The sequence below is a fragment of the Equus caballus genome, chromosome 16 (assembly GCF_041296265.1).
Source record: "Equus caballus isolate H_3958 breed thoroughbred chromosome 16, TB-T2T, whole genome shotgun sequence".
Classification (NCBI taxonomy): Eukaryota; Metazoa; Chordata; class Mammalia; order Perissodactyla; family Equidae; genus Equus; species Equus caballus.
This window is the reverse complement of record NC_091699.1, coordinates 15812423-15838619: the sequence shown is the minus strand read 5'-3', so window position 1 is coordinate 15838619 and position 26197 is coordinate 15812423. Positions and strand designations below refer to the sequence as shown.

The 26197-nt window shown below is 50.8% G+C and overlaps 2 protein-coding genes and 1 non-coding gene across 3 annotated transcripts in view; 2 read left to right on the top strand and 1 right to left on the bottom strand.

Moving 5' to 3' along the window:
* Nucleotides 1-206: 206 nt before the first annotated feature.
* On the bottom strand, nt 207-5906 carry LOC102147756 (coatomer subunit gamma-1; the record flags this gene model as incomplete). The annotated part of the gene is made up of 6 exons (XM_070238363.1): nt 207-631; nt 2460-2558; nt 2769-2907; nt 4445-4539; nt 5236-5407; nt 5730-5906. Coding segments are annotated over 6 exons (813 nt in total), but the record flags the coding sequence as incomplete, so codon positions are not given.
* On the top strand, nt 2604-2748 carry MIR9175 (microRNA mir-9175). Its single transcript, NR_128253.1, has one exon. It is a non-coding gene; the product is annotated as a microRNA mir-9175 (primary transcript).
* An 8631-nt stretch (nt 5907-14537) lies between the features above and the next one.
* Nucleotides 14538-26197, top strand: part of CAND2 (cullin associated and neddylation dissociated 2 (putative)) — a 30551-nt gene continuing 18891 nt past the window's right edge. The window contains exons 1-5 of the mRNA XM_023619935.2: nt 14538-14906; nt 20050-20193; nt 22846-23000; nt 23696-23819; nt 25814-26079. Of these exons, the coding sequence (XP_023475703.1) occupies nt 14839-14906; nt 20050-20193; nt 22846-23000; nt 23696-23819; nt 25814-26079 (757 nt within the window). The 5' untranslated portion in view covers nt 14538-14838. The remainder of the gene's footprint in view (nt 14907-20049; nt 20194-22845; nt 23001-23695; nt 23820-25813; nt 26080-26197) is intronic.

Sequence of the window (26197 nt, the reverse complement as noted above, 5' to 3'; positions counted from 1 at the left end):
ACACCCTGAGTGGGAGCGGCTCCTGCCCCCTGCAAAGTACAGCAGCCAAAGGGCTGTGGGTGCAAAGGGACAGAGCAGGTGTTCTCGGTGGGGCGGCCTCGAAGGGGAAGGTGGAGCCCTGAAGCATGAGCCTGCAGAAGTAGCAGTCATTCAGTAAATACGTGCTGACTTATTTATAGGGACAAGATGGTTTTAGGGGGGATAAATTCGAGAGGAGATGCAAGCATTTTATTCATCTGCAATGTCTCTTCCCTGGCAGCCAGGGCAGCCAGTTCTAGGACAAGCTAAAACCATCCCCTATTAAAAAAAAAAAAAAAAGAAGTTACCACCTAGCAGTCCTGGGGCTGGGGTTAAACCAAAAAAAAAAAAAAACCTCAATGATTCCTAATTGTTTCTGAATACACAGGCTTGAGGAGTTTCTACTGGGTTCAGGAGGACGCTGTGACTTCTGCGTAGTGCTGGGGAGAAAAGGGTAGGAGCAGGGCCTCTGCAGGCTGGCCTCAGCCAACAGACGCCAAGATGATGTCTACTGGCAGCTCCTCCGAACTTCTGGCTGTCACCTGCATTGTTACTGTATCCAAAAGCAGCAGCCGGGAGCGCACCAGGATGTCATGACCACCCCGGAACACACCTAGAAGGGAAGAGACAATAAATACAGGAGTGTAAGGCAGAAGGGGCTGCAGAGGCTAGGCTGAGGGTGGCGTTTGCAGCCACTGATCCGGCAGCTCTCGTGCAGTGAAATGGGAGTGGCCTGGAACCAGGAGAGCTGGGCTGAAATCCCTGAGGCTCACGTGCCTTACTCCGCTTCTCTCAGCTGCAGTATCCTCATCTACAAAGTGGAGGAGATAATACTAACCGTATTTCAAGCTTCTGCCAAGCTCAGATACATTAACAGACACACAAGCCTCGTCCCTGATGTCAGAGGCTCTCACACGTTGGCTGGATCTAAGAGCACGATGAAGGGACAGCCCCCGCCATGACAAAACTGCAGAGCAGGTGTCTGCAAGACCCAAGGACTGAGGGGCGTCAGTGGGCTTGGGGGCTGTCAGCTGAGAGCAGGGCACTGAAGCAGAGCTCCCTTCCCAACCCTGTTTATAAACTCTCAGCAAAAAGCATCTCCCATTTCCTTCTGTTCACTGTTTTACGTGTGATAACTGTATTGCCCCTCCCCTTAAATAAAGAGTCATTATCTCTTAGAGAAACACCCAGATACACAAACATTTATATATAAAATGCTTTATCTAGAATTTGCTTTCAAATAATCTGGGGGTGAGAATGAGTAGGGGTATAGATGCTGTTAGTTATTGAAGCTGGAAGATGGGTACATGGGGGTTCATCGTACTATTCAATGTTTGTGTATGTTTGAAAATTTCCATGATGAATGCTTAAAATCCCATTCCTATTAGAAAAGATCAACAACCCAGTAGAAAATTAGACAAAGAATATGAAAACAATTCGCAGAAAGGGAAATACGATGGCACTTCACATTTGAGAAGATGCTTGACTTCATTCAATATACAAGAAATGTAAAATAAAACTACACTAAGACACCATTTTTCACCCAGACTGGCAAAGATCATAACATCTGATAATATACTGTGTTGTCCAGAGTGTGGGAGCAGAGGCATACAATTCCTATGGAAGGCACTAGAAATATTTATCACAATGAGAAATGCACTTTGACCTGGTAATGCCTTTGGAAACTTATCCTATAGATATCCTCAGTGCACACGTGCAAAATAAAGTATGTGTGTATACATGTATATGTGTATTCTTGGGTTATTCGCTATAGCCCTGTCTGTAATAGCAAAAGACTGGAACAGTCTAAGTGTTCATTGATACGGCTGGTTCTGTAACCTATGGAACATCCATACAGCGGGATATGAGGCAGCTACACACAGCAACGAGGATTCAGTTTGGGATGAGGAAGAAGTTCTGGAGAGGATGGTGGTGACAATTGCACAACAGCGTGAATGTACTTAATGCCACTGAACTGTACAAATGGTTAAATGGTTAAAATGGTAAATTTTATGTTGTGTATATTTTATCACAATCCAAAAAAAGAAAGAAGGAGGACAGTCTATGTACTGAGAGGGCAGATCTCCAAGATGCACTGTCAAGTGAAAAGTCAGGTCCATTGCAATGTACATACCATTTGTACATAAACATCTGAGTTAAAAAAGGGAAATGTGTCTGTATTCACTTTTCTAGCCACAAAATCCCTGGAGGACAGAGCGGCATTGCCTGTAATAGTGACACTGGCCGCCCGTGGAAGGGAACGGATGACTGGCAGCAAGGGTTGGGAGGGGGACATTTCACTGCGGGTCTTTCTGCCCCTGGTGAGCCATCAGCACTGTGAGTTGGGATCCCTGTGTTCCCAGTGGGCGTGCGTTCCCAGGATGCAGTGGAGTCTGCACTGCGAGCTGCCCAGGCCCCTCCCACTCAGAAATGCCGCTTACCAGCCAGGAGCAGCGTGTGGGTGTTCTTGTTATCCAGCACTTTGTCCGACCTCTCACAAGGGTGCATTCCCAGGAATTTCACGCTATTGCCCACAGCCTCTGCACGGAGAAATCCCAGTATCATTAACCCACAGATCTTGTCTCCCTTTGTGCCACCACCACTCCCCATCCCCTAACCCTGCTCTGAGGGGTTTTTAATGAAGTGGCATCTGAAGTATGCGCTCTAGACATTGGCCCTGGATCCTTGGGGGCAGGGGGCGGGGAGGAGAGAAAGGGGAGAGGCACGCCAACAGTAGCCAAGGATTTTACCTTCAAGTGTCTTGATGGTCGACAAGGTGAATGTTTCCTCCTTCTCAAACTCATCTCCTACCTCATCCCAGGCTGCTTCGAAGTTCAGCTTCATGACCTTCTGGATGTGGTCAGCTACAGCGACTTCCAGGTCTTCCAGCTGGGGAGAGGGACGGGCTGTTAGGCACGCACTTCCAGGGGAGAAACTCCCTGCTTGTGCACCTCTGCGCCTCTGCGCTGTACTCGCTGCTCATCCTTTCCTCCAACACATACAGCAGCTGCTTGCTCGATGCTGAGCACTGTGCTAGGCTCTGGGGACACACAGCAACTTGACTGGGTCCCTGTCCTCAAGGTGGTCACAGCCAAGTAGCGTCCCTTTAACAGAAAACACCCTGACCCAGTAGCCACCTTAGGGTGTCAGCTGCAAGATGCATCCCCTCAGGAGCCCCCTAGAGTCAGCGCCTCAAGGATCCAGGGCCTGTAGGGAGCACTCACAGAGGTCTGCTTCCTGTGGCTCGGTCACTCCTATGACTCAGCAGGTCCTCCCCCTACCTCAGCTGTGTCCTCTGGGCCTACCTGTCCTGGACGCCCACCTCCATCCTAGCTGTGTCGTCCCTGAACTTGACACATAATTCTTCCCCCTACTTCGGACTGAGTGTACCCAAAGCTTCCCCATCCATTTCCCCAACACATCTTCCCTGAGCCCCTGCTCTTGTGGATGTGCCAGGTGCACATAAGCAGGACGCGGCTCCTACACAGCAGCACTGCCTCAGACCCGCCTCTCCCAAGGAGCTCACCTGGTCCTGGGGCAGTTCCTGCCCTTAGGGTCATTGCTGACTCAGGGAGGCCCCTCCTCAACAGTGGCGCTAGGATGACACAACCGTGCGTGTCAGTTATATTCCACAGTGACTGTCCCTCTTGTCATGAGGAGTTCTAGCAATGTCCATCCCCAGGCCGAGCATAACAGTCTGCACTCAGGTGGCACTGAGCCACTGCCCTATCGTCAAACCCCAGAACGATCCTGCGCTGGGTTCCATCCAAGCTCAGAGAGGTGGAATTTGAAGGGCTATTTCAGTGCATCAAAGGACCACCCAGCAGACACAAACTGATCCAGCTACTCTAGAAAGCAAGCTGACAAAATGAATCAGAGTCTTAAAATCATGCTTATCCTTTGACCCAATTATTCCACTTCCAGGAATCTATCCTAAGGAGATAATCTGAAATGCAGATAAAAATTTGCATCCAAAGGATGTTTAATGTAGCATTTATAGTGAAAATTTGAAATACATGTTTGAATTATGATATATCTACATAACAGAGTATTTCAAAGTCATTAAAAATTGTGTTTATAAAGTATTCGTAATGAAAGAGGAAAATGCTTACACTATGGTTTTAAGTGAAAACAGCAAGATGTATAACGTATAGAATGATCTCAATCATGCAACTCTCCCCCAAATAACTCCCAAGGACCACGGGTAATGTTTTCCTATTTGTTTACACTTTGTTTTTGTATTTCCCAAGTTTTCTTTCTGTACATGAGCATGTACTTTTTGAGTTAAAAAAAAGTTTCTTCCAAGGAGAGCTGTAAAGCCCAAAACAGCAAGAAAGCGCTTCACATCTCGTTGTCAGCTCCTGGAGGGAGTTGCTCTGCAGCCTCAGGCACAGAACTGAGCCTCCTGACACTAGCTTCTTCCCACATATTCATCCTCATAGCCATCGTCAGCGGTCTCCCCAGTGGTGGGGTCGCGGTCCTTGACAGTGAACTTCATCATGCAGCTGAACATGCAGGCCACTGCAGGGAAGAGAAGCTGGGTGGTCAGGATGTCTGCAGCCATGGTGGGGGATGAGCTCCTCCATAGGGCAGGTGGCCATAGCCTGCTCTCTGGGTCTCTGCTATGCTATCAGTAGTAGCAACATGCCATCCAACCCCACAAATCTAGACAGGGATGCCACTGCATGGAAGGCAGGAGAGTGAAACCACGGGTACAAGGAGTCTCCTCTTGGGGAAGGAAGAAAGAGGGAAGCAGAGATGCTGCGGGATGGCTATGTCCATGTATATAGTCACAGGCCCACTGTCCAAGGTCTGGAAAAAGCAGCTGGTGGTTTCCTTGGGAGGAGTGGATTTGGGATGGTTCAGTATAGTGCCTGTCTTTGTGCTTTCATGGTACAATGAGCACTGGTCTGAGGCCCAGAGAGACCTGGGTTCTGCCTCCTACCAGCCGTGTGAACTTAGACAAGTCATTCCACCTGAGTCTGTTTCCTCATCTGGGAACAGGGACAGCAGTACTTAGCCCCACAGGTCTTCAATGACTATGAAATCAGATAATGTATGAGAAGTACCCAGGACTTAGCCATCATGCTGCTTCTCAGGACTGAAATAAAAGTTGAAGCTCTCATAGGAGACCAACGGCTAGTGCACAAGCTGCCCACCTCATCCTGATCCCAAGGGCGCCCACAAGGCCAGGGCAGTGTCTGGAGAAGGGCTCACCAGCTGTGGCGTCTTCCTTGGGCAGTGCCACCAGTGTGTAGCAGGTCCCAGGCTGGTTGTAGGGAAGGTTCCGGGCAGGCACGTAACAGAGCACCTCGTAGGCCTCAGTGGGCTCCATCTGCACCTTGACATTCTCCAAGGTCTGGTCGTTGAGTGTGTTCGTGCAGTCAAACTGGACCACAGCAGAGAGGAGTTGCTTAGACACCACTCTAGGTCCAAGCCCTGCTGCCAGGAGGTCCTACCTCTCACCCTGTGGGCCAAAATGACCCCATCCCAGTCCCCCTGCCCAGGCTCCCTGTCTCCATGCTGACACTCAGGAGCCAGAGAGGTCCTAGGTCAAGGGCGAAAGAGACATACCAGCTGGTGACAGATCTTGTCATCAAGTTGGGCTCCCAACCAACTCAATGCGGGGGGCCATGACCCTACAGGACCCATCACCCTGGGACCACTCCCTGGGCCCAAGCCCCAGCAGGGCCTCAGCCCTCCCTGCTCACCTGGAACACCATGTGGTCAGTGAAGGTGTGTTTGGTGCAGCAGACAACGTACTCTGTCTCTGATTCAGTGAGGGCCACAGGCTCAGGCGAGGACCTGAAGAGGGGCCCCAGCCCATGGAACTCTGGCACTGCCGCCAACTGCTCTGAAACCCACAGGCCACACGTCCACTCAGCTTTTCAATTCCCCGACCAACTTGTGATGGTTTCTAATAAATGTCATGCCCAATTCTCAAGGTCTTTCACTCTACTGAGATGGATGGATGTCTATACAACTGGTTATTTGCTATTTCCTAAAGATACCGATGCATTTTCTCGTCTCCCTAACCTTAAATTGTACCACCCGCAACAACTACTCTCCTCCCCTCTGTCCCACGAAAGACCTTAGAAGCAATAAACTGACTGGGAGACCCCACTGTCCTACACATAATCCATTTGGAGACTCCCTCAACTTTAGCTCAGCAAGAATTCTTTTTTTTTTTTTGAGGAAGATTAGCCCTGAGCTAACATCTGCTGCCAATCCTCCTCTTTTTGCTGAGGAAGACTGGCCCTGAGCTAACATCCGTGCCCATCTTCCTCTGCTTTATATGTGGGACCCCTGCCACAGCATGACTTGCCAAGTGGTGCCATGTCTGCACCCGGGATCCGAACTGGCGAACCCCAGGCCACAGAAGCGAAACGTGCACACTTAACCACTGTGCCACGAGGCCGGCCTCAGGATTCTTAAAAGAAGGTGGAAATTAGGAAAAGACTAAGAGGATGAGATGAATGCTGTTATAGCCACAGAATCAGGAAAAAGAACAAACTGGTACTATACATTTGTCAGTTAAGACAAATGGCCAATAAGGAGATGTTCCAGATTCAGCATGTGGCAGAAAACCCAGCTCAGAGTGGTCTGTGGGCATGTGGCAAAGCCTATCCCTACACCCCATAGCCAGGTTCCAGCACTGGGCTGGGTCTCCTGGGCCATCCGGGTGAATGAGGCATCTGGCAGCTGCCTGCACATGGCGTCTCCCTGTGACGGCTACAGCTGCTGCTGACCTAAATAACTTTGGAAATTCACGGAATCTGCAAAACTGAAGGCAAAAGAAGATATACATAGCACTATACTCTAGTTGATCAAATTGTTTCCAATGGGGGTACAGGTTAACAATTCTGATATCACTTAACATATATGCTGGAATCAAACAATTAGGTTAATGGGTGGCTGATGGTGGGAGCCAGGTTTCTCACTGTTGGAGTAGGAGGTTATGGTTCAGCAAGGGGAGGAGGCTGGAATGATCCATGGGGTAACGGATTAGAGTTGGAGATGGCAGTATGAACTCACGGTTAGCTTAATAGAGATAGAAATGGGTACGTATAGAAATTTTTATAGGTATTTGGATATGAGTAGGTTAGTATACACACAAATGTCTCCTTGTTCTGTCAGCTGAGAGAGCCTACATGCAATGACACCTCAGTAGCAACAAGCGTATCTAGCACCCACATCTTGGTTTCTAATGCCATTCTCCAATAAAAGGAACCAGGGTTTCTTATTATCTACGAGTCAAAAAGGTACATTCAGAGAAGTGTTGCTTCCTTCTCATCCCTCTTCCCTATTCCCATTCCTCCCTTCTTTTCAGCCCTTTCCTACCTGTGGGTAACCAATCATTTTGATTTCTGCTTTATCTTTCCTGGACTTCTTTTGCACACATGAGTAGACACATGTATTTTCCTATATCTTCTTTCTTACATGACACATAGCATACCGTAGATACTTTTTTGCACTTTACTTTTTTCCCCTTAACTGTATATATGGAAATCACTCCATATCAGCTTATAGAGATGTTTCTCATTCATTTTTTTAAGGAGAAATCAGCACTTATTATGTATCAGCCTTGTTATAGATTTGTTTCATAAGGGACTTTATTTAATAGCTCTGTCTGCTGAGGGGCCCTAGAAGAACTGACATCCCAGTAGCAATGAGCACACCCAGCACCCAGATATTGGTTTCTAAGCATCATTCTCCAGTAAAAGGAACCACTGCTCCTTGAAAAAGTAGGTGGTTATAGGGTTGGAACAGGGAAGATACAAGATGAGCCTTGAACATCTGTTGGTGCCAGAAAGAAAACAAAGTACTCAGAAAAGGATGAGGGCTTGTCAAAAGAACACAGGAGCCAGACTTAAGGGTCTCCCGATGGCCAAACCTGGGACACTTTGAGCAACAAAATATGTAGTAATAGTATTGGATTATAACTGAAAGTATAAAATGAATATACATGAGACCATGGATATAAATAAATAATTGGGAGAAAAAGTATATGAGGAAGAGACACGTCTTCCTTTTAGAAGAATTTCAATTAATAAATGCGGAAGGAAAGAGAGAAATAGAAAATCACCATTTGGGAGGCAAGCCTGGTGGCTCAGTGGTTAAGTGCGCACGTTCCACTTTGGCGGCCTGGGGTTTGCTGGTTCGGATCCCAGGTGCGGACATGGCACTGCTTGGCAAGCCATGCTGTGGTAGGCGTCCCACATATAAAGTAGAGGAAGATGGGCATGGATGTTAGCTCAGGGCCAGTCTTCTTCCACAAAAAGAGGAGGATTGGTGGCAGTTAGCTCAGGGCTAATCTTCCTCAAAAAAAAAAAAAAGAAAGAAAATCACCATTTGGCAGCAAGACCATAACAGAAAGGTCCTCCAATGGATGCTAAAACTGGTGGGTGCAAGTTTGAGGAGAAACAGGATGTTTGCATAGTCTTGGAGGATCTCCCCCAAGATATTTATTAAGTACTATGTCTAAAATTTTATAAATTATAAAAATTTTAAAAATTTTAGGTGCAAATTTATAAAATTATAAATGTATCAATTACAAAGAGAAACATAGTAACTTCGTGGAAAAACTCGGCTTAACCAAGACACAGGCTAGCCAAGTGATCCAGGTTACCATCACCACTCGTAAGACTTATCAGCATCATGAAGCCTTCGCCATGATGCACAGAAAAGAGCATAAAACTACTTGTGTCATATTTTTGCCCAAAATGCATAACGTGAACCTGATCACGAGAAAACCTTAGACAAACCCAGATTAAGGGACATTCTGTAAAATTATTGAGCAGTTCTCTCCAAAAGTGTCAAGGTCATGAAAAACAAGGGAGGAAGGCAGAACAGCCACAGATTGGAGGAGGCTAAAGAGAGATGACAACCAAATGTAGTGCGGGGCCCTGAACTGGATGCTGGAATAGAAAACAGACATTACTGGAAAAATCGATAAAATTCAAAGGTCTACAGTTTGGTTTATAGTGTATCAATACTAATTTCCTGGTTTTGATCATTGTAGCACAGCAATGCAAGATGCTAATATTAGAGGAAGAAATTGGGTGAAAGTTATATAAAAACTTTCTGTACTATTTTGCTACTTTTTGGTAAGTCTAAAATTATTTCAGTTTACAGGGGATACACCAAAAACATTAGCAGCCAGAAAGACTTAAACTGAAAGTGCGCAAAAAATAAATAAAAATAAAAGTTCAGGTAATTCTAACCAAGAGAAAACAGGCATCACCATATTTATAACAGACAAAATAGGCTTTAAAGCAAAAAGCATTATTTTGTAAAAAGATCACTACATAATGATAAAGGGAACACTTCACCAGGACATACAATAATTCTAAATGTGTACACACCTAGTAATACTATGAAAATACATTAAGTAAAAGAGAACAGATTTACTAGAAGAAATTGACAAGTCAACTATCAAAGTGGGAATTTTTAACACAGCATTCTCAGTAAAGGATAGATTAAACAGACAAAACTTAGGAATATCAATTAGGATATCAATTAAGAAGCTTGATATAATAGACATACATAAAACCCTGCACCCAACACTTAGAAAATGCATGTTCTTTTCAACACGTATAAAAATTTACAATCTAATAGCTCATAAGGCAAGTCTCAGCAAATCCTGAACTGCTGTTCTACAGATCTGATCAGCAGCTGCCTGGGGTTTTGCCACACAGAGTTGAGTATCTCTGCCTCCATTAGCCTGGTGTTGCAAAAACAATCCAATTTTGATTCCAGGGTCATTTATTGAGTAGCTGTTCCAAGGTTCTAGGCTCTACACTAAGTGTTTGCTGTGGACGCCTCTGGAACATGGCGCCCAGCTACACCTAATTTCCGAGACTCTTTTGCAGTTAGGCATGGCCATGTGCCTAAGACTGGCCCATGGCGTAGGATTGGAAGCAACGTCCGGGACTTATGACACTGGATATGGGCTCCTCCACACTCTTTCCCCTTCTGCCGGCTGGAACCCAGGTATGCCATTGATCCAACTTCAAGCAGTTGAGGACAGTGTTCTAGGCGATGTCAGAATGCTAAGATGGAGGGAGCCATCTGGGTTCCTGAATACCTAAAGGGAGCAAAGCTGCCCTGCCCGCCTCAGAACTCTTATGAGAGAGAGAAATGCTCTTGGTTCTTGAAAACACATGATGGGTGGGGGCTGTTTGTCATAGCAGCTTCACCTTTACCCTAATACATCAGACTCACCCTGGATAAGAATCTCCCGCCCCCACCTCTGATAGTAACAGCTATTTTTCCCTCATGTTTTTAAACTGTGGTTTAATACACATAACATAAAATTTACCATCTTAACCATTTTTAAGTGTACAGTTCAGTGGCATTAAATCCATTCATAATGTTATGCAACCATCACCACCATCCACCTCCATAACTGTTCATAGTGTAAAACAGAGATTCTGTACCCCTTGAACAACCCCCCATTCCCCCTCCTCCCTGCCCAAGGCAACCACCATTCTACTTTCTATTGCTATGGTTGTGACTATTCTAAGTACCTCATATATATAGAATCATACAGTATTTATCTTCTTGAGACTGGCTTCTTTCACTTGGCATAATGTCCTCAAGGTTTATCCATGTTGTAGCATGTGTCAGAATTTCCTTTCTTTTTAAGGCTGAATAGTATTTAATTGTATATATAGTCCACATTTTGCATATCCGTTTGTCAGTCGATGGACACTTGTTTCCACCTTTTGGCTGTCGCGAATAATATTGCTACGAACGTGGTTGTAAAATGTCTCTTTGAGATCCTGCTTTCAATTCTTTTGGGTCTATACCCAGAAGCAGACTTGCTGGATCATATGGTAATTCTATTTTTAATTATTTGAGGAACTGCCAAACTTTTCCACAGCAGCTGCACCATTTTACATTCCCCCCAACAGTATGAAGGGTTCCAATTTCTCTACATCCTCGTCAACATGTGTTACTTTCTGTTTTATTGATAGTAGCCATCCTAATGGGTGTAACAGTTATTTCGTGACGTGTGCCAGGCAGAGCCCTGTATGAACCCATCTCAGGGACTCCTACCTTATCCTAAGTCCCTCTTGCCTCAGCCTCTGGGACGCCCCGATCTTCAAGCTTCCTCCCTTCCTCACCTCTACTCCTTCTGAGACTTCTTCTCCTCTACCCAAACTCTGAAGGTTGGACTTCCCTCAGGGCACGGTGCCAGGCTCTCTTCTCTCTCATCACTCTTTCTAATGATCTCATTCACTTCCAAGGCTTTATATATTAATTCATTAATGATTTTTAATCAGCTTTAGTGAGGAGTAATTTACATATAGTAAGTCTGCCATTTTTAAGAGTACATCTTGATAAGTTTTGACCACTACAATACGATGTAATCGCCACTACAATAAAGATACAAAACATTTCCTCCTTCCCAAAAAGTCCCCTCGGACCGCTTTGCACTCACTCTGCATTGCTGCCCTGCCCCCAGCCCCTGGCGACCACTGGACATCTGACATAAATGGAATCAAATAACATGTAGACTTTATGTCTCCCTCCTTTCACTTAGCATAATGTTCTTGAGATTTATCCATTTTATTGCATTTCTTCCTTTCTTTTGCTAAGTAAAATTGCACTCTATGAATGCGCCACAGTGGGCTTCTCCAGTCACGAGCTGATGGACGTTTGTTTCCTGTTTTTGGTGCTCATAAATAAAGCTGCCACATTCATGTGCAAGGATTAGTGTGAACACACGTTTTCATTTTTCTTGGGTAAACATCTGTGAGTGTAATTGCCGGGTCATATGGTAACTATACTTTATAAGAAACTGCCAAACTGGTTTCCAAAGTTATCATTATTTAATTATTTTTGACTTGTAGAACTATATTCACTTGTAAAATTATTCCAAAAATATTGTTAGGCAGGAAAAAAAAAACCTTGTTAAACTGCATATTTATTTCATATCCCTCCTTTTCCTTCGGACACATTTCCATGTAGTAAAGAACAGCTCAATAAAGTTTTACATATGTTATATATGCATAGTCATCACCCCAATCAAGACGGAGAATATTTACAGCACTCCAAGAAGGCTGCCTTGTGTTCTTTCCAGTCAGTATCCCTCAATGGCAACTACTATTCTGACTTCTGTCCTCTTTAGACTAGTTTTGCCTGGTTTGGAACTTCACACAAACGGAACCATACAGTATGCACTCCTAAGTCTGGCTTCTTTTATTCAGTATAGAATCTCTGAGATTCCTTTATGTTATTTTGTGCAGGAGTAGTGAGCTAGTTGTCATTGCTGTGCAGTATTCCATTTTATGAATATACCGTAGTCTGTCTATCCACTCACCTGTTGATGAACGCTTGGGTTGTTTCTAATTTGGGGCTATTCTGAACAAAGCTGCTCTGAACATTCTTTTGTTGAATACACATGCATTCATGTATCTTGGATACACGCTCGAGAGTAGGATTGCTAATCTGAGTAAGTCAAGGTAGATATACGCTTAGCTTTTGTAACTATTGCCAAGCAGTTTTCCAACGTAGTTGCACCCATTTAAAGCTCCCACCAGCACCAGAGAAGAGTTCCATTTGTTCCACATCCTCGATAACACTTAGTATCATCCATCCTTGTACATGCCCATCGCTTTAAATACCATCTCTGTGAGACCTTCCCTTCACCTCTCTCTCTGATGCAGCGTTCTCCCCTGATGCACCTGGGGCATCCACTCCTCAATGTGACATCTCTCCTTGGATGTCTTGTTGGTATCTCCAAGATAACAGGTCAACGTAGAGCTCTCCAGTTCTCTTTCCTCCCAAAGGGTTCCTTCCCCTGACATCCTCATCCCCATAAAAAGCACCACTATCTACTCACCTTCTCTAGCTGAAAACCTGTAATTCCTCCCTTTCCCTTACCTCAACATCCACTCCTTTAGCAAAGCTGCTGTATCTATTTCTATGATACAGCCGAATCTGTCCATTTCTTCCCCGCTTCACTACCACCGCCTTAATGCAAACCACCATCATCCTTGATTGCATGACTGCTCAGCAGCCAGAGGGATCTTTCTAAATTAAATGTGTCACCTCCTTGCTTAATGCCCTCCAGTGGCTGCCTAGTGTTTGGCATAAAATCCCAACTCCTCACCTTGGTCTGAAAGGCCATGAATGATGTGACCCCTGTTCACCTCTCTGACCTCAACTCCTCCCCTAGGAGACTGACCACATTCCAGCCACTGCCTTTTCTTCAATACATCAGGCTTGTTCTCACCTCAGGACCTTTGCACTTGCTGTTCCCCCTCTGGGAAGATCTTCCCTCAAATTTTTGCCCAGCTGCTTCCTTTTCATCTGTTCAGATGTTAGCCCAAGTGTCTCTTTCTCAAAAAAGGCCCTCCCTGACCACCTTGGCTAAAGTTGCCCCTCCACCCCCGAGGCACTCTCTGTCACCTCGCCCTCTTTTATTTTCTGTGTAGCTCTTATTTTCCTTATCAAATCTCTTTCTTTCTTAATGCTGCTGTCCTCTACCACAATGTAAGGTCCCCAAGGGGCAGGGGCTGTGCATGTCTAGTCCCCCACTGTGTCCCTACTGTCCAGAACCGCACTGTCCACTGTGGTAGCCCCTAGCCACAGGTGGCTATTTAAGCTGAAATTAATTAAAAGTAAACAGAATTAAGAATTCAATTCCTCAGTCTCACTAGTCACATTTCAAGTGCTCAACAGCCACCTGTGGCTAGTGGTTACCATATTGGATAGCATAGACGTAGGAAACTTCCAACACTGCAGAAAGTTCTGTTGGACAGCACTGCTCTAGAAGCCAGGTACCCATAATAACAGGTACCCGAAAAGTGCGTTATAAAGATTTCTTTATCGCCATCTTATGGGTGAGAAAAACAGCTCAGAGAGGTTGTGTCATTATCCCAACGCCTCACAGTCAGGAAGCAGCCCAGCAGGGATTTGAACCCAGAGTTGTCTTGCTACAAAGCATATGCTACTCTCCTTCCCAAAGCCAGCAGCCTCCTGGCTTTTAGAGATGCACAGGCTCTCCTTGTCCTCCTACAGACCCTCTCGCTCTGAACTTGTACCCACCTGTGGGCAGCTTCGTGGGAGGATTGTTGCCCAAGGCATTAAGGGGCCTGGGGTCAGTCCTGATTCCATCCCAGATTCATTCGCTGTGTGACCTTGTGCATCTCAGCAGCGTTGCTATAAAAGGAAGAAACTGACTCTGACAGCCTGAGGGTTGGGGATGGCAGGCAAGGGGCCTGGTGTGACTGGGTACACCCTTCAGATTCTGTCTGGGGCAGGCCAGCATGGGGAGTGGGGTGGGGGGACAAGTGCTTTGGTTGGCCTGACCTACAATAGCAGCTCCTGTTTCTTGAATGGCTACGGATGAGAAAACTGAGGTTCAGAGAGGTAAAGTAACTTGGCCACGGTTACACGACGGGGACTGGTGGACCTGGGATTCTAACCTGAGACTCTTGGATACCATGCCCTTGCCACGCGGGCAGGGCGGAGGGGCCCAGAAGGCAGAGGTGGTACCCACGGGAGCCATAGGGAGGAGTAGTCCAGTCATAGGTGGTGAGCTCCCCGTCTTTCGGGGTGTGCAAGCCGGTGCTGGGCTGTCCATGGGGCGGGGGCAAGGGACACGGGCTGGCGCTCGGGCCGAGACTGCAGGGCCCCCTCGGCCCCTCTCCGCCTCCCGCGGCCCGAGGCCGACGGTGAGCGCGGCGGCGCCGCCGGGCTGGGCGGGGGCTGCTATTTCTGTCTGCTGAGCGCAGCCCCGCCGAGGCGGGGGAGGGGGCGCCCGCGCCGCCATATTCCCTCCGGCCGCCGGCCCGGCGCGCAGCCACCATGAGCACCGCCGCCTTCCACATCTCCAGCCTGCTGGAGAAGATGACGTCCAGCGACAAGGACTTCAGGTGCGCCCGGCCCGCGGGCTCCTTCCCTCCGGGGCGCCGGCCGTGCCCCGCGGCGGCGCAGCCCCGGCCTCCTGTCCCCGCGGCACGCTCCGCCCCGCGCCCCGCGCCCCGCGCCCCCCGCCCCGCGGAGGCTCCGGCCCCCTCTCCCCTGCTGGGGGCCGGCCCTCTCCACTCCCCCGATCCCGCTCCGTCCCGCCCTGCGGATCCGGCCCGGCCTCGGCCCCTCCTCGGAGCCCTGCTCGCCCCTCTGCACCCTTCTTCTGCCCCCTCTCTCCGTCTGTGCGCTGCCCTCATCTCTCCCCGCATCCTGCGCCCAGGCCCCCCTGCACCGCACCGAGCAGCCCTCGGCCTCGGGGTCCCGGAGCCCGCCTCTTCTTCCCAGCCTTGAAACCCGGCCTCTTTCTGGGACCACCACCCGGGGGCTGACTTTCTCTGATACCCTCAGCCCCCTCAGCCCCGCCCTCTTCTCGAAATCGCCCTGGGCCTCCCCCCTGCACTGGATCGGGCACCCTCTCCTCTCCCCTCCCCTCCCCCTGAAGGAAGGGGCTGCAGGCGCAGGTAGGTGATGGTTGGGGTGGGGGCTTCCAGGTTTGGTCTGCCACTCCCTTTCCTCTTGTTCCCCCTCCACCAGCATCTCTGAGCCGCCCGGGAACAGGGCCGAAAAGAATGGAGGAAACCTCTGGTTCAACCCCCTCATCCTCAGGGGGAAACTGAGGCCCAGGGAGGGGAAGGGATTGGTCCGTGGTCACACAGCCTGTTCTGGACCCTCTGAGCTGAAAGCAGCCCGCAGAAACCCAGCGTGGCTGTGCTCACTTACTGAGCATACTGTCACTTTATCCCCATTTCACAGATGGGGAAACCAAGGCTCAGAGGCCAGAAGGGCCTGGGTGCAGTCGCAGAGCTGGAAAGGGGAGGACTTGGGGTCGAAATCCAGGTCAGTGTAACACAGAGGCTGATCTTAGTGAGGTCTGGGTTCCAGCCCCGTGACAGGTGGGGAGACTGAGGCGCTGCGCTCCTGCTCTGAGCCTTGCCTCCTCCTGGAGCCTGTTTCTCGGCACCGCTCAGGAGCTTCTCATAGAGCTGTAGCAGAGCCTTTGAGCCACAGTCCTGGGCTCAGACCCTGACCACGACCACTGACTGGCTGTGTGACCCCTCTGAGCCTCAGCTTCCGTTTCTGTAAGATAGGGATAATAACAGAACCCACCTGAGAGGGTTGGTGTCAGGATGAAATGAGTTAATACACGGGGCTGAGCAGCTGGCACCAGGTAAGCCCTGAATAAATGGACACTATTATGATTCCGAGCACATCAGCAGTCTGCCATGCCCTTCATCCCCCCTCCACCTGGCTAGCTCCCACTCAGTTGTCACCTCTCTGAGATGCCTCCTGACAACCAGGCAGGGTTAGGCACCGGCCCTGGGCTCCCACAACATCTCCCTGGCCCCGTGTTTCTACTGCATCACTGTCGCCCTGGGATCCCCAGAGGTCCTGCGCTGTGCGCGTCCCCTCTGCATCCCGGAGCTGGCTCTGGGTACACAGTAGGCGCTCAGTGAATGTGTCCTGTGTCCTAGGCTCCATGCAGGCACGTGTCCAGTGTAATTGCGTTCCGTCTCCCCATCTGCCTGGGTGGTCCTTATTGTTTTCCCTGTTCGCCGGACGCTGGGCGAGGTGAAGTGATGTGCCCAAGGTCACATGGCTGCCCAGCTGCTGAGGGGATTTGCACCGCTGTCTCTTGGGCCCCAGGTCCAGTCTCCAGGAGAGGGAGTTGGCCCTCCAGCAGGAGCCTGAGAGGCCCTTTCCGCCTGCTCTGCCAGCGGTCCCGAGAACACTTAAAACCTCCCCAAGCATATGAGGATGGCGTCTATTTTTAAAGTCGGAATACCCGGGGGCTGGGTCCTGACCAGCTGTCCGGGCACCCATGTGGCCGAGTGTCTCAGCTGAGTGGCCTCTAGGGTTTCTCTGGAGTGAAACTGAGACGCTGTCCTCTGGCTCCTGGAGGCGGGCAGTGACTGCACATGGGGGTCTCAGGCAGGGTGAAGGAAGCCTTTGATCCCTGTCGTTCCTGGGCCCCCGCTCCGTGGGTAGGAGGCTGCTCCATTCCCACTCAGACTCCAACAGTCAAACGAATAAAGTCGGGGGAGGTCTTGCAGGAATCCCAAGTCCTTTCTTGAAAACACAGTAGTATTTGTTGAGGAGCCAGGAGACCTGACCAGTAGGCTGATTCTTCTTTCAACTTGCTGTGTGACCTTGGGCAGTTCCTGCAACCTCTCTGAGCCTAGTTTCCCCAACTTGCCTCATGCTAAGAACTGGTTCTCCTGTTAAAACCTCCTGAGGATGTTATGAGGTGGGGCAAAGAAAATGTCCTATTTCATAGTTGGAAAAACTGAGGTTCTGAGAGGAGTCAGTTGCCCAAGGTCACCTAGTTGATAAATGGCAAGACCAGTATATTTACTTAAAGCCAAATTTCGGTGCTCAAGCTCTTATCTACGCTTTCCTGTACACCCCCCCCCCCCCCCCCCCCACTACCACCACCACAGGCATACACACAACACAGCTTTCTTTCTCTGAGAGCTGGGTGTTTGCGGGAACTCGGGGGTGTCTGAAATGCCGAGGCATATTTCAGGAGGGTTGGTTTCTGATTTTGGGTTTCCACTCAGTTGTTTGGCTCTGAGCCTTTTAGGGGCTGGCTCTCTCCCTCCTTCCCCTCCTGCCCTTGCCCTACCTCCCAGGCCCTCTTCAGACCTGTTTTTTGCTAGGGCTTGAGTCCCAGAGCTGAACTTGATGGGCCCCATGAGTTCACATATAATGGGGGAGACACACTGGTGCACAACGCTTGTAGCGCAATTTGAAAAGTGCTACAGTGGAGGCGTGCAGAGTGCTCTGAGCGAATCCTGTCTGGGGAAACCAAGTGTGATTAGGGAGTGTGGGTTTGGGATAGGGCAGGGTGGTCAGAGAAGTCATCCGTGAGACTGGGACATTTGAGCTGGGCCCTTGATGGATGAATAGGAGTTCAACTGGTGGAAAAGAAAGAGGGAGGCGGGAGGCTCATCTTGGGCAAAGACGCACATCCCTTGGGTTGCCAGGCTGAGCTGGGTCCCCGTGGACTGCGGCAGAAACAGGGCTTAGAGACCCTGCCTGCCTTCTCAGAACGTCCCCTCAGCTGGGCAGGCTTAGGAGTGCATGTGCCTACCCCGGCCTTGGCTTGGCTCAGATCCAGATGTCCTCCTTCACCTTACCTTGGCCGCTTCTCCTGCAGTGACCAGGCCTAGAGCCGGGCACGGTCAGCCCTGCCACCCCTCTTCACTTGCAGCCCAGCCTCCTCCTCTCAACAGCTTGAGGCTGATGCCAGCTCTTGAAAATAAACAGCCATGCTGTGACAGGTGCTCTCCTGGTAGCAGAGTGCTGTGGAGCGCCATGACATGAAGCGCAGGTCTGAGCCTGCGGAGATGAGGCCAGAATCCCCGCTGTGACCAAGTTTGCCCCAGGAAGCTTGGTGGGTAGGGCTCTTGGTTGACTTGCTCAAGCCCGAAAGCAAGGCTGGTATGAGGAGGTGGGTGGCCTGGTGGGTCTGCAAAACTGGAGACTTTCTGGAGCCACCACACTCTGGTCCTGACTCCACAGCCTCTCTCCTTGCTGTTTTGTCCTCCTTTTCCTCAGGTGTCCACTCAAGTGCCTGCAGGAGCCAGTAAGTGGGTGCAGTGGGCCTGGTGGGAACCTGGTAACCTGGAAAATGTGTGTCCCACCTAAAGAGGGCAGCCATGACTTGACTCGAGCTAGTTAGTGTCTCCAGGGACTGTAGACCCAGTTGTATTCAAATATCCTGTTTTCAGAAAAATCTGGATGTCAGTGCTTCTTTTCTTTCTTTCTTTCTTTCTTTCTTTTTTTTTTTTTTTGGTGAGGAAGATTGGCCCTGAGTTAATATCTGTTGCCAGTATTCCTCTGTTTTGTATGTGGGATGCCAACACAGCATGGCTTGATGGACAGTGTTTAGGTCTACACCAGGATCCGAACTCCTGAACCCCCAGCTGCCGAAGTGGAGCATGCACACTTCACCAGCACATCACCTGGCCAGCCCCATGGATGTCAATACTTTTATGTCAACTCCCAATTTTCAAATGTTGATAAGAAATTCAAATTTTTGAAAAACATTTGCAAGGTGGACACAGCTGAGGGCCTCCAGTTTAAGACATTGCTCTCCCAATGGTGCTGCGTCACGCCCAGCAGCCCCAGCCCTCCGTGGCCTTCTAGCTCAGACTCCCACTGCAATATCACATGCCCTGTGGGTGGGTAGCCCTTGGCTCTCCTGCCCCCTCGGTCAGCGAGCCCTGTCTGGACACTGGTCAGCTGTTGATGTCAGTGGCCAAAATATGCCCAGGGCGCGTCAGCACGGCCCCGGGCGGTGGTTCTCTGAGCGTGGTCCCTGCCCCTCAGCATCATCCAGAATTGTTAGAAGTGCAAATTCTTGGGCCTCAGCCCAGACCCAGTGATTCAGAAATTGGAGGGTGGGGCCCAGCTGTGTTAACCCGTCCTGCAGGTGATTCTGGGGCTGGCTACAGCTTGAGAGCCGCTGGTCTGAGGGCAGGGGCCAAGTCGCTTCTCTGAGGAGGGGGTGGACAGGGCCAGCGTGTCTAGTCAAGAGCCTTCTTGCTGACACTGACTTGGTTGCACTGTGTCTGTCGGACCTTCAGGCATCCCTGTCCTGGCAGCTGTGAGACGTGAATAATTAATACGCCATTATAACAGAGGCAGTGCCACCAAGCGCTCACCATGTACTCAGCACATCACATACATTGCCTCATTTTATCTTTCATCCAGCCCCATGAGGCAGATGCTCTCCTCGTCCCCATTTTTCAGACAGGTAAACTAAGGCTCAGCGAGGTGAAATGACTTGCCCAAGTTCACATTTGTGTAGATGGCAGAGGCGGGAGCACCAACTCTGGAGCTCTAAGCATTTAGCCAGTGTGCTGTGCCACTCCTAGTCGCCATGACATGGCAGTCGGTTATCACACACCCGTGGGTCTCCCTCATGTGTGTGACACTGACCATGCCTGCAGCCCGGATGGTCTGCTTCTGGGGGAACTCAAGAGGCTGCCCAAATCACCGGGCCCAGGAGCTGCTCAGCGATCCTCTGCTCTCCCTGCTCAGGTTCATGGCCACCAGTGACCTGATGTCGGAGCTGCAGAAGGACTCCATCCAGCTGGACGAGGACAGTGAGCGCAAGGTGGTGAAGATGCTGCTCAGGCTCCTGGAGGACAAGAACGGCGAAGTGCAGAACCTAGCAGTCAAGTGGTCAGTGTCAGCCATGGTGGGAGCGGGGGAGGGGGCCTGCCTGCTGTGGGAGCACCGCAGGGATCCTTGCCTCTGTGGGGTACAGCCTCGAGAGAAGAAATGCTGAGCAGCTCTTGGGGCCCCATGGAGTTGGACAGTGCTTTAGTCTGGCTTCCCCAGGAAGCAGACCCTGACACAAGGATTCAAGTGTAAGTTTATTTGGGGACTGATCTCAGGAAAGCCCGTTAGGGGAATAGGGAAGTGAGGCAGGGAAGGAAGAAGCCAGGAAAGCATGCGTTATCAAGCAAGTTAGCACTGTGGGCGAGTGGGGCCTACCCTACTGGAGCCCCGAGGATGCAGGGTAGGGGCTGCCCCTTGGAGTGTTCCCCCCCGCCAGCTCTCTGTCAGTCCTTGGGTGACGGCTGCTCCTGGAGTCAGGTGGAGGGCTGTGCATTCCCTGGCATCTCCACCCCGAGAAAGCCTTCAGATGCAGATGCAGGTGCCAGCTGCTGGAAGGTCAGGGTGGCATGCACTAGAGTGGCTAGGGCTGAAGGGACACCAGGCTCCCCAAAAGCCTTTGCCATGGGCATCCTGAGGTGGTGGTCCTGAGACCTTTGGCTAGTTACCTCTGGAGCTGAGAAAGCATGACCTGGGTGTGTTCAGGGCACGTGTGTATGGGAGGGGAGGGAGCGAGGGGGCTGAGGAATGGCAGGGTCCACAGAGAATTGGGGCACTGCCCCTCCCACAGTACTCTCTGAGCCAGGCACAGGCATTCTGGGCTGTGTTAATGAATTTCAGCTTGATCCCAGGAGCAGAGGGAACTCAGCAAGGGGTTTTGTGCAGGAACGTGGTCAGGTTTGCGGTCTGGGAGCACCCCTCTGGCTGTGGAGTAGAGACAGGTTTCCCACTGGCAGATCCAGCACCCCCTTTTTACAACATGTGGTCTGAAATACCCTTTTCCTATCATGAAATGAAATTCAGACATAATATAACCTACCTCTACACATTAATTACAAAATGGTATATATAATAATCTACACTGTAACATAAAGGAGAAATAGAAGGAATGTCATTTATAGTAAAATAGCATGTTTCAAATGTAAATGCTTGGGCATTGACAGAAGTGATGACGATGCCAGGTGGAGCTGCACCTGAGTGTGGACTCTGCTGTGCCGCGGCAGCACAGGTGGAGACAGGCGTGCACACTGGGCACCCCGATACCATGAACAGCACTGCTCTTAGTGAGATTTTCCAAAATGCTGACCGTCTCCTTCTAAAGTTTCCCAGGACAGAAAGTACAATCTTCCTTCAATTTACCTGATAATTACGTTCCTGGAAAATTTAGGGTATATTAAAATAGTGCAAAAAATACTGAAATTAGGTTCTGGACTCAGATCCTTATAGAAGGTTTTTTACCTGTAGCCCAGTGGGATGGTAGAAACTCCTGCAGGACATGGAACAATGTTTGCTTTGCAATATGGTCTTTCTACCCTCCTCGGCCACCCCCTGCTCAGTAAAAGCCAGAAGTGCCATCTCAATAGTAATGAAGACTGAAAAAGGCCCCCATAAATTTCCAAAACACCCCTAGGGGCAGTATCAGCCCTAGTGGAACCAGTGCTGCTGGAGGTCGAATGGAAGGACCCCAGGATTACTTAGCTGCAGGAGTTGATGGAGCCACGGTTTGCAAACTGGTATGCATGTGGTCACCTGGAACCCTTGTTCAAACTGTGTATTCCCCACCCAGGGATTCAGATTCAGGAGGGGCCGTATGAAGGGAGGAGGCTGAGGCAGGCAGGTGAGAATATGGCACCCAGGCATCTGGTAGTCTAATACACACCGACAGCTGAGAACCACTCATTTAGGTCAGAGGTTCTCAACCTTGACTGCACGTTAGAATCACCTGGGGAGGTAAAAAAAAAACCTCCCAATGTCCAGGCCACACCTGAAACCAATTAATTCAGACTCTCTGGGGCTGGCACCCAGGTAACAGTTTTTTAAAGGCCTCACGGGACGCCGATGCACACTTAAGGCTGAGAACCAGTGCCTCTGGTGCAGCCGGCTTTAACCTTTCATGTGCGTTTGAATCATCTGGGGAGTGCACTGAATGCAGGTTTCGGTTCAGTGATCTAGGGTAGGACCCGAGATCCCGCATTTCTGACAAGTTCCAGGTGATGTTAATGATGCTGATCTGTGACCACATTTTGAGAGGCAAGGCTCTAAGGCAGAGGTTCTCAAAGTGTGGTCCCTGGACCACTCGCATCAGCATCTACTAGAAATGCAAATTCTTGGGCCCCCCTAGACCTCCTGAATCTGAAAATCTGGAGTGGGACCCAGCAGTCGGCGTTTTAACAAGTCCTCCAGGGGCTTCTGATAAATGCTTGTTTGAGAACCACTGCTCTTGGGCATTTCTTATTTTTCAGCTGAGGTTACAGGGTGTGATGGTTTGGCCATATACTGAGATGCAAAAGCTGGGAGGAGATGCAGGTTTGGGAGATGCCAGGAATGATGCTGGCATAGCCAGAGGGTGCCTTTCTAGCAAAACAGAGAGTTCCATATTGGTCTGGGGCCTTTTCCTCAGCACATGTGGCCCCATAGGCATGAGGGGACCTAAGGAGCAGGCTGACTCAGGCTGAGCCTGGGGCTTTTCAACCCTCTCCCTCCCACCCTGCTCAGCCTGGGTCCTCTGGTGGGCAAAGTGAAGGAGTACCAGGTGGAGACCATCGTGGACGCCCTCTGTGCCAACATGCGCTCAGACAAGGAGCAGCTCCGAGATATCGCGGGCATCGGCCTCAAGACTGTCCTCTCGGAGCTCCCCCCTGCAGCCACAGGTACCCAGGTCCCAGGGACTGTAATTATTTGTCCTAGTTTACCAATAAAGAAATTGAGGCTCATGTAGGTGAAGGGACTTACCTAAGATCAACCAGCTAGTAAGTGGCAGAGAATTCGGACTCAGATCTACTTAAGCTCAATGCTTCTAGCTGCAAGTAACAATCTAATGGCAGCTTGAAGATGTTGGGGGTAGTTGTTCTCACATAATTCTGGAGGGATCAGCCACTCCATTTTTGCAGCAATCGATTTAGCAGCTTAATCAGGACAGGGTTGAGGTCTATGCCTGTATCTCTTGCCCTTTATAAAAAAGCATGTATTTCCCCAGAAGGTCCCAGAAGACTTTGACCTATATCTCACTGGCCACAACAGGGTCACCTGGCCACTCCTAGCAGCAAGGGAGTCTAGGAAAGGAAGTGCTTAACTTTTCCCACTTCCCTAGTGGAAGGCAGAAGGCAGAAGGGGTTGGGTGTGGGGTGAGCCAGCCAGCAGGTCAGCCATCAGTTCTTCACTTCTGCTAGCTGTCTCCTTTAGTTTGGTTAAACTGTGGGTCACCCCTTGGACCAAGCAAGTCCTGGCTTCCCTGGGTCAGCAGGATTGCTGGGGACATGGGCTCAGGAACACAACCAGAGCAAAGGCCGACCAGGGGTGGAGGCCAGCCCTGGGACTCACAGTGCTCACCTTGTGCTCTGTGCAGGCTCTGGCCTGGCCACCAACGTGTGCCGGAAGATCACCGGCCAGCTCACCAGTGCCATTGCCCAGCAGGAGGACGTGGCCGTGCAGCTGGAAGCCCTGGACATCCTCTCTGACATGCTGAGCAGGTGCAGGAGGCCACCCTGGGCAGTGAGGAGCAGGGTGGGAGGGGGAGCAAAGGGAATAAGGAGGGCCTCAAATCCACAGAGCCAGCACCTCCTGCACAGCAGGCCCTGTGATCGGGGCTCCTTAACCATCCCGGCAGCCCTGTGAAAGAGAGCACCTTTGTCACAATTTTATAGGCTCTGAGGCCTGCCCAGAGTCACAGTGTCAGTAAATGGCAGAACCTAGGATTTGAACTCAGGTCCCTCTGTAGCTGAAGCCCATGTGTTCATCTTCCCCTTCAACCCCTTCTTTCTTTCTTTTTCTTCTTTTGGGCTAATATAGCTGGGCCTTTGTTTTAAATTGCACTGCACATTTTTAAAGTATTCATTCAACCTCCCAAGACTTGAGCCCCTACTCTGTGGCCAGAAAGATGTCAGCGGCTACCCTAGTGCTGGGAACATGGAGTCAGCTCAGTCTCGGTCACTCCTAGGGAGGCGCTTATAGACACAGAAACTGTGCATGGAGTAAGAGCACCAACGAGGATAAGAGCAGGGCCTGTAGGAGGTCAGAGGAGGAGCCCCTGGCCCACCTGGGGCACCGGAACCTTCCCAAAGAGGTTCCTGCTGGAGCTGAGCCTTGAGGGATGGGCAGGACTGGGCCAGGCATGGACGGGCGTAAGGGGGACACTAGAGGGGGAGACTGCCCTCGGCCCAGGGAGCAGAGGCAGGAGAAGACACAGGGCCCCGGGGCTTGTGCAAGACACTCGTGGGGCTGGGTGGAATGTGGAGTGGCCGGTGTGGACAGGTAAGGCCTGAGAGTTGGGCAGAAGCCAGGGAGGGTGGGTGACAAACGATTAGACTGCAGGTGTGAGGAGCCCGTGGAGGGGTTTTCGGCAGGGGCTGAGGAGCGCCGTGAGCGTACTTGTGTGTTTTAGACTGATCTTTCTGTCTGCAGTGTGCATGCTGGATGGGAGGGGGTTGAACAGCCTGGGAGACTGGGTAGGAAGCTCTGCAGGCAGGTGAATTCAGGTGTATTCAGGAGGTGGACTCCACAGAGCTCGCAGCAGGTGAGAGAGGCAGAGACAAAGATGACGCCCAGGTGTCTGGCTTTACTGACTTGCGGCACAGGCTTAAGGCCGTTGGCTGTGGTGGGGAGCCCTCCAGGAGAGCAGGTGTGTAGGCAATGGATTCAATTTGGGGCATGCTGAAAGTGAGGTGCCTGGGAGGCACTTGCTCTGCTGAAAACTCCATGAGGTCAGGCCCTAGGACCAGAGTCTGTCTTGCTTACTGGAGCTTCCAGCACAGGCTCTGTCACATAGCAGGTGAACAAATAAATAAATGAAACCCAGGGCAGAGAGATATGGGAGGGTGAGGTCAGTGTATCCTTGCGGAGAGAAAAGGTCTCAGGCTATGTATGGGAGAGAAATGCACAGGCCTGGTTTGAAGGTGAGGACAGAAGCTGCGAGGCCAGCAGGGGCTGCGTTCTCCTGCGCAGAAACCATTTTCTGGGGTTGCCTCTTGCCTGGAGCCGAGCTCAGCTTATCCAAGGGCACTGGAGAGCCATCGAAGGAGTTAGGCAGAGGAGTGACCAGGTCAGAAGTAGACTTTAGACCACTCTGGTCTCAGCGAGGGGCATAGACTGAGGCAGGGTGGGCATTGAGGCAAGGCCCAGACTCCCAGGAGTTCGGGACGGCCCCACCGGAGCCCCCCACACTCCATTACCGTGAAGCCCTCTGCCCAGGCTGGGAGCTTGGTCACCTGGGTTCAAGACCGAGCCTTGCATTTCTTGACTGAGTGGCCTTGAGAAAGTCCCCTCCCCTCTCTGTTTTCTCTCCCGTAATAATAATAAATAATCACTCCACACAGTTGCGGGGCACCTTTCCATTTACCAAGGGCCACTGGGTTGTCATAATTTGTTAATTCCCGGGAGGAGGCCAGGAGAACATGGGGAGCAGGAAGGGGCCTGGCCCAGGCTGCCCGCTGGGTGGGCCCCCGCCGACGCCCCTGCGGCTCCCCAGGCTGGGCGCCCCGCTGGGCGCCTTCCACGCCAGCCTCCTGCACTGTCTGCTGCCGCAGCTGAGCAGTCCGCGCCTGGCCGTGCGCAAGCGGGCCGTCGGTGCGCTCGGCCACCTGGCGGCCGCCTGCAGCACCGACCTCTTCGTCGAGCTCGCCGACCATCTGCTGGACCGGCTCCCTGGCCCGCGCGCGCCCGCCAGCCCCGCTGCCATCCGCACCCTGATCCAGTGTCTGGGCAGCGTCGGCCGCCAGGCCGGCCACCGCCTCGGTAAGGGGGCCGGGCCCTCGCTACCAGGGAGAGGGGCGGGGCCTGGAGCGGACCGCCTCCTTCACGAGGGGGCGGAGCTGAGGCGGGGAGGTTCTGGGGAAAGGGGCCGGTGGCTTCC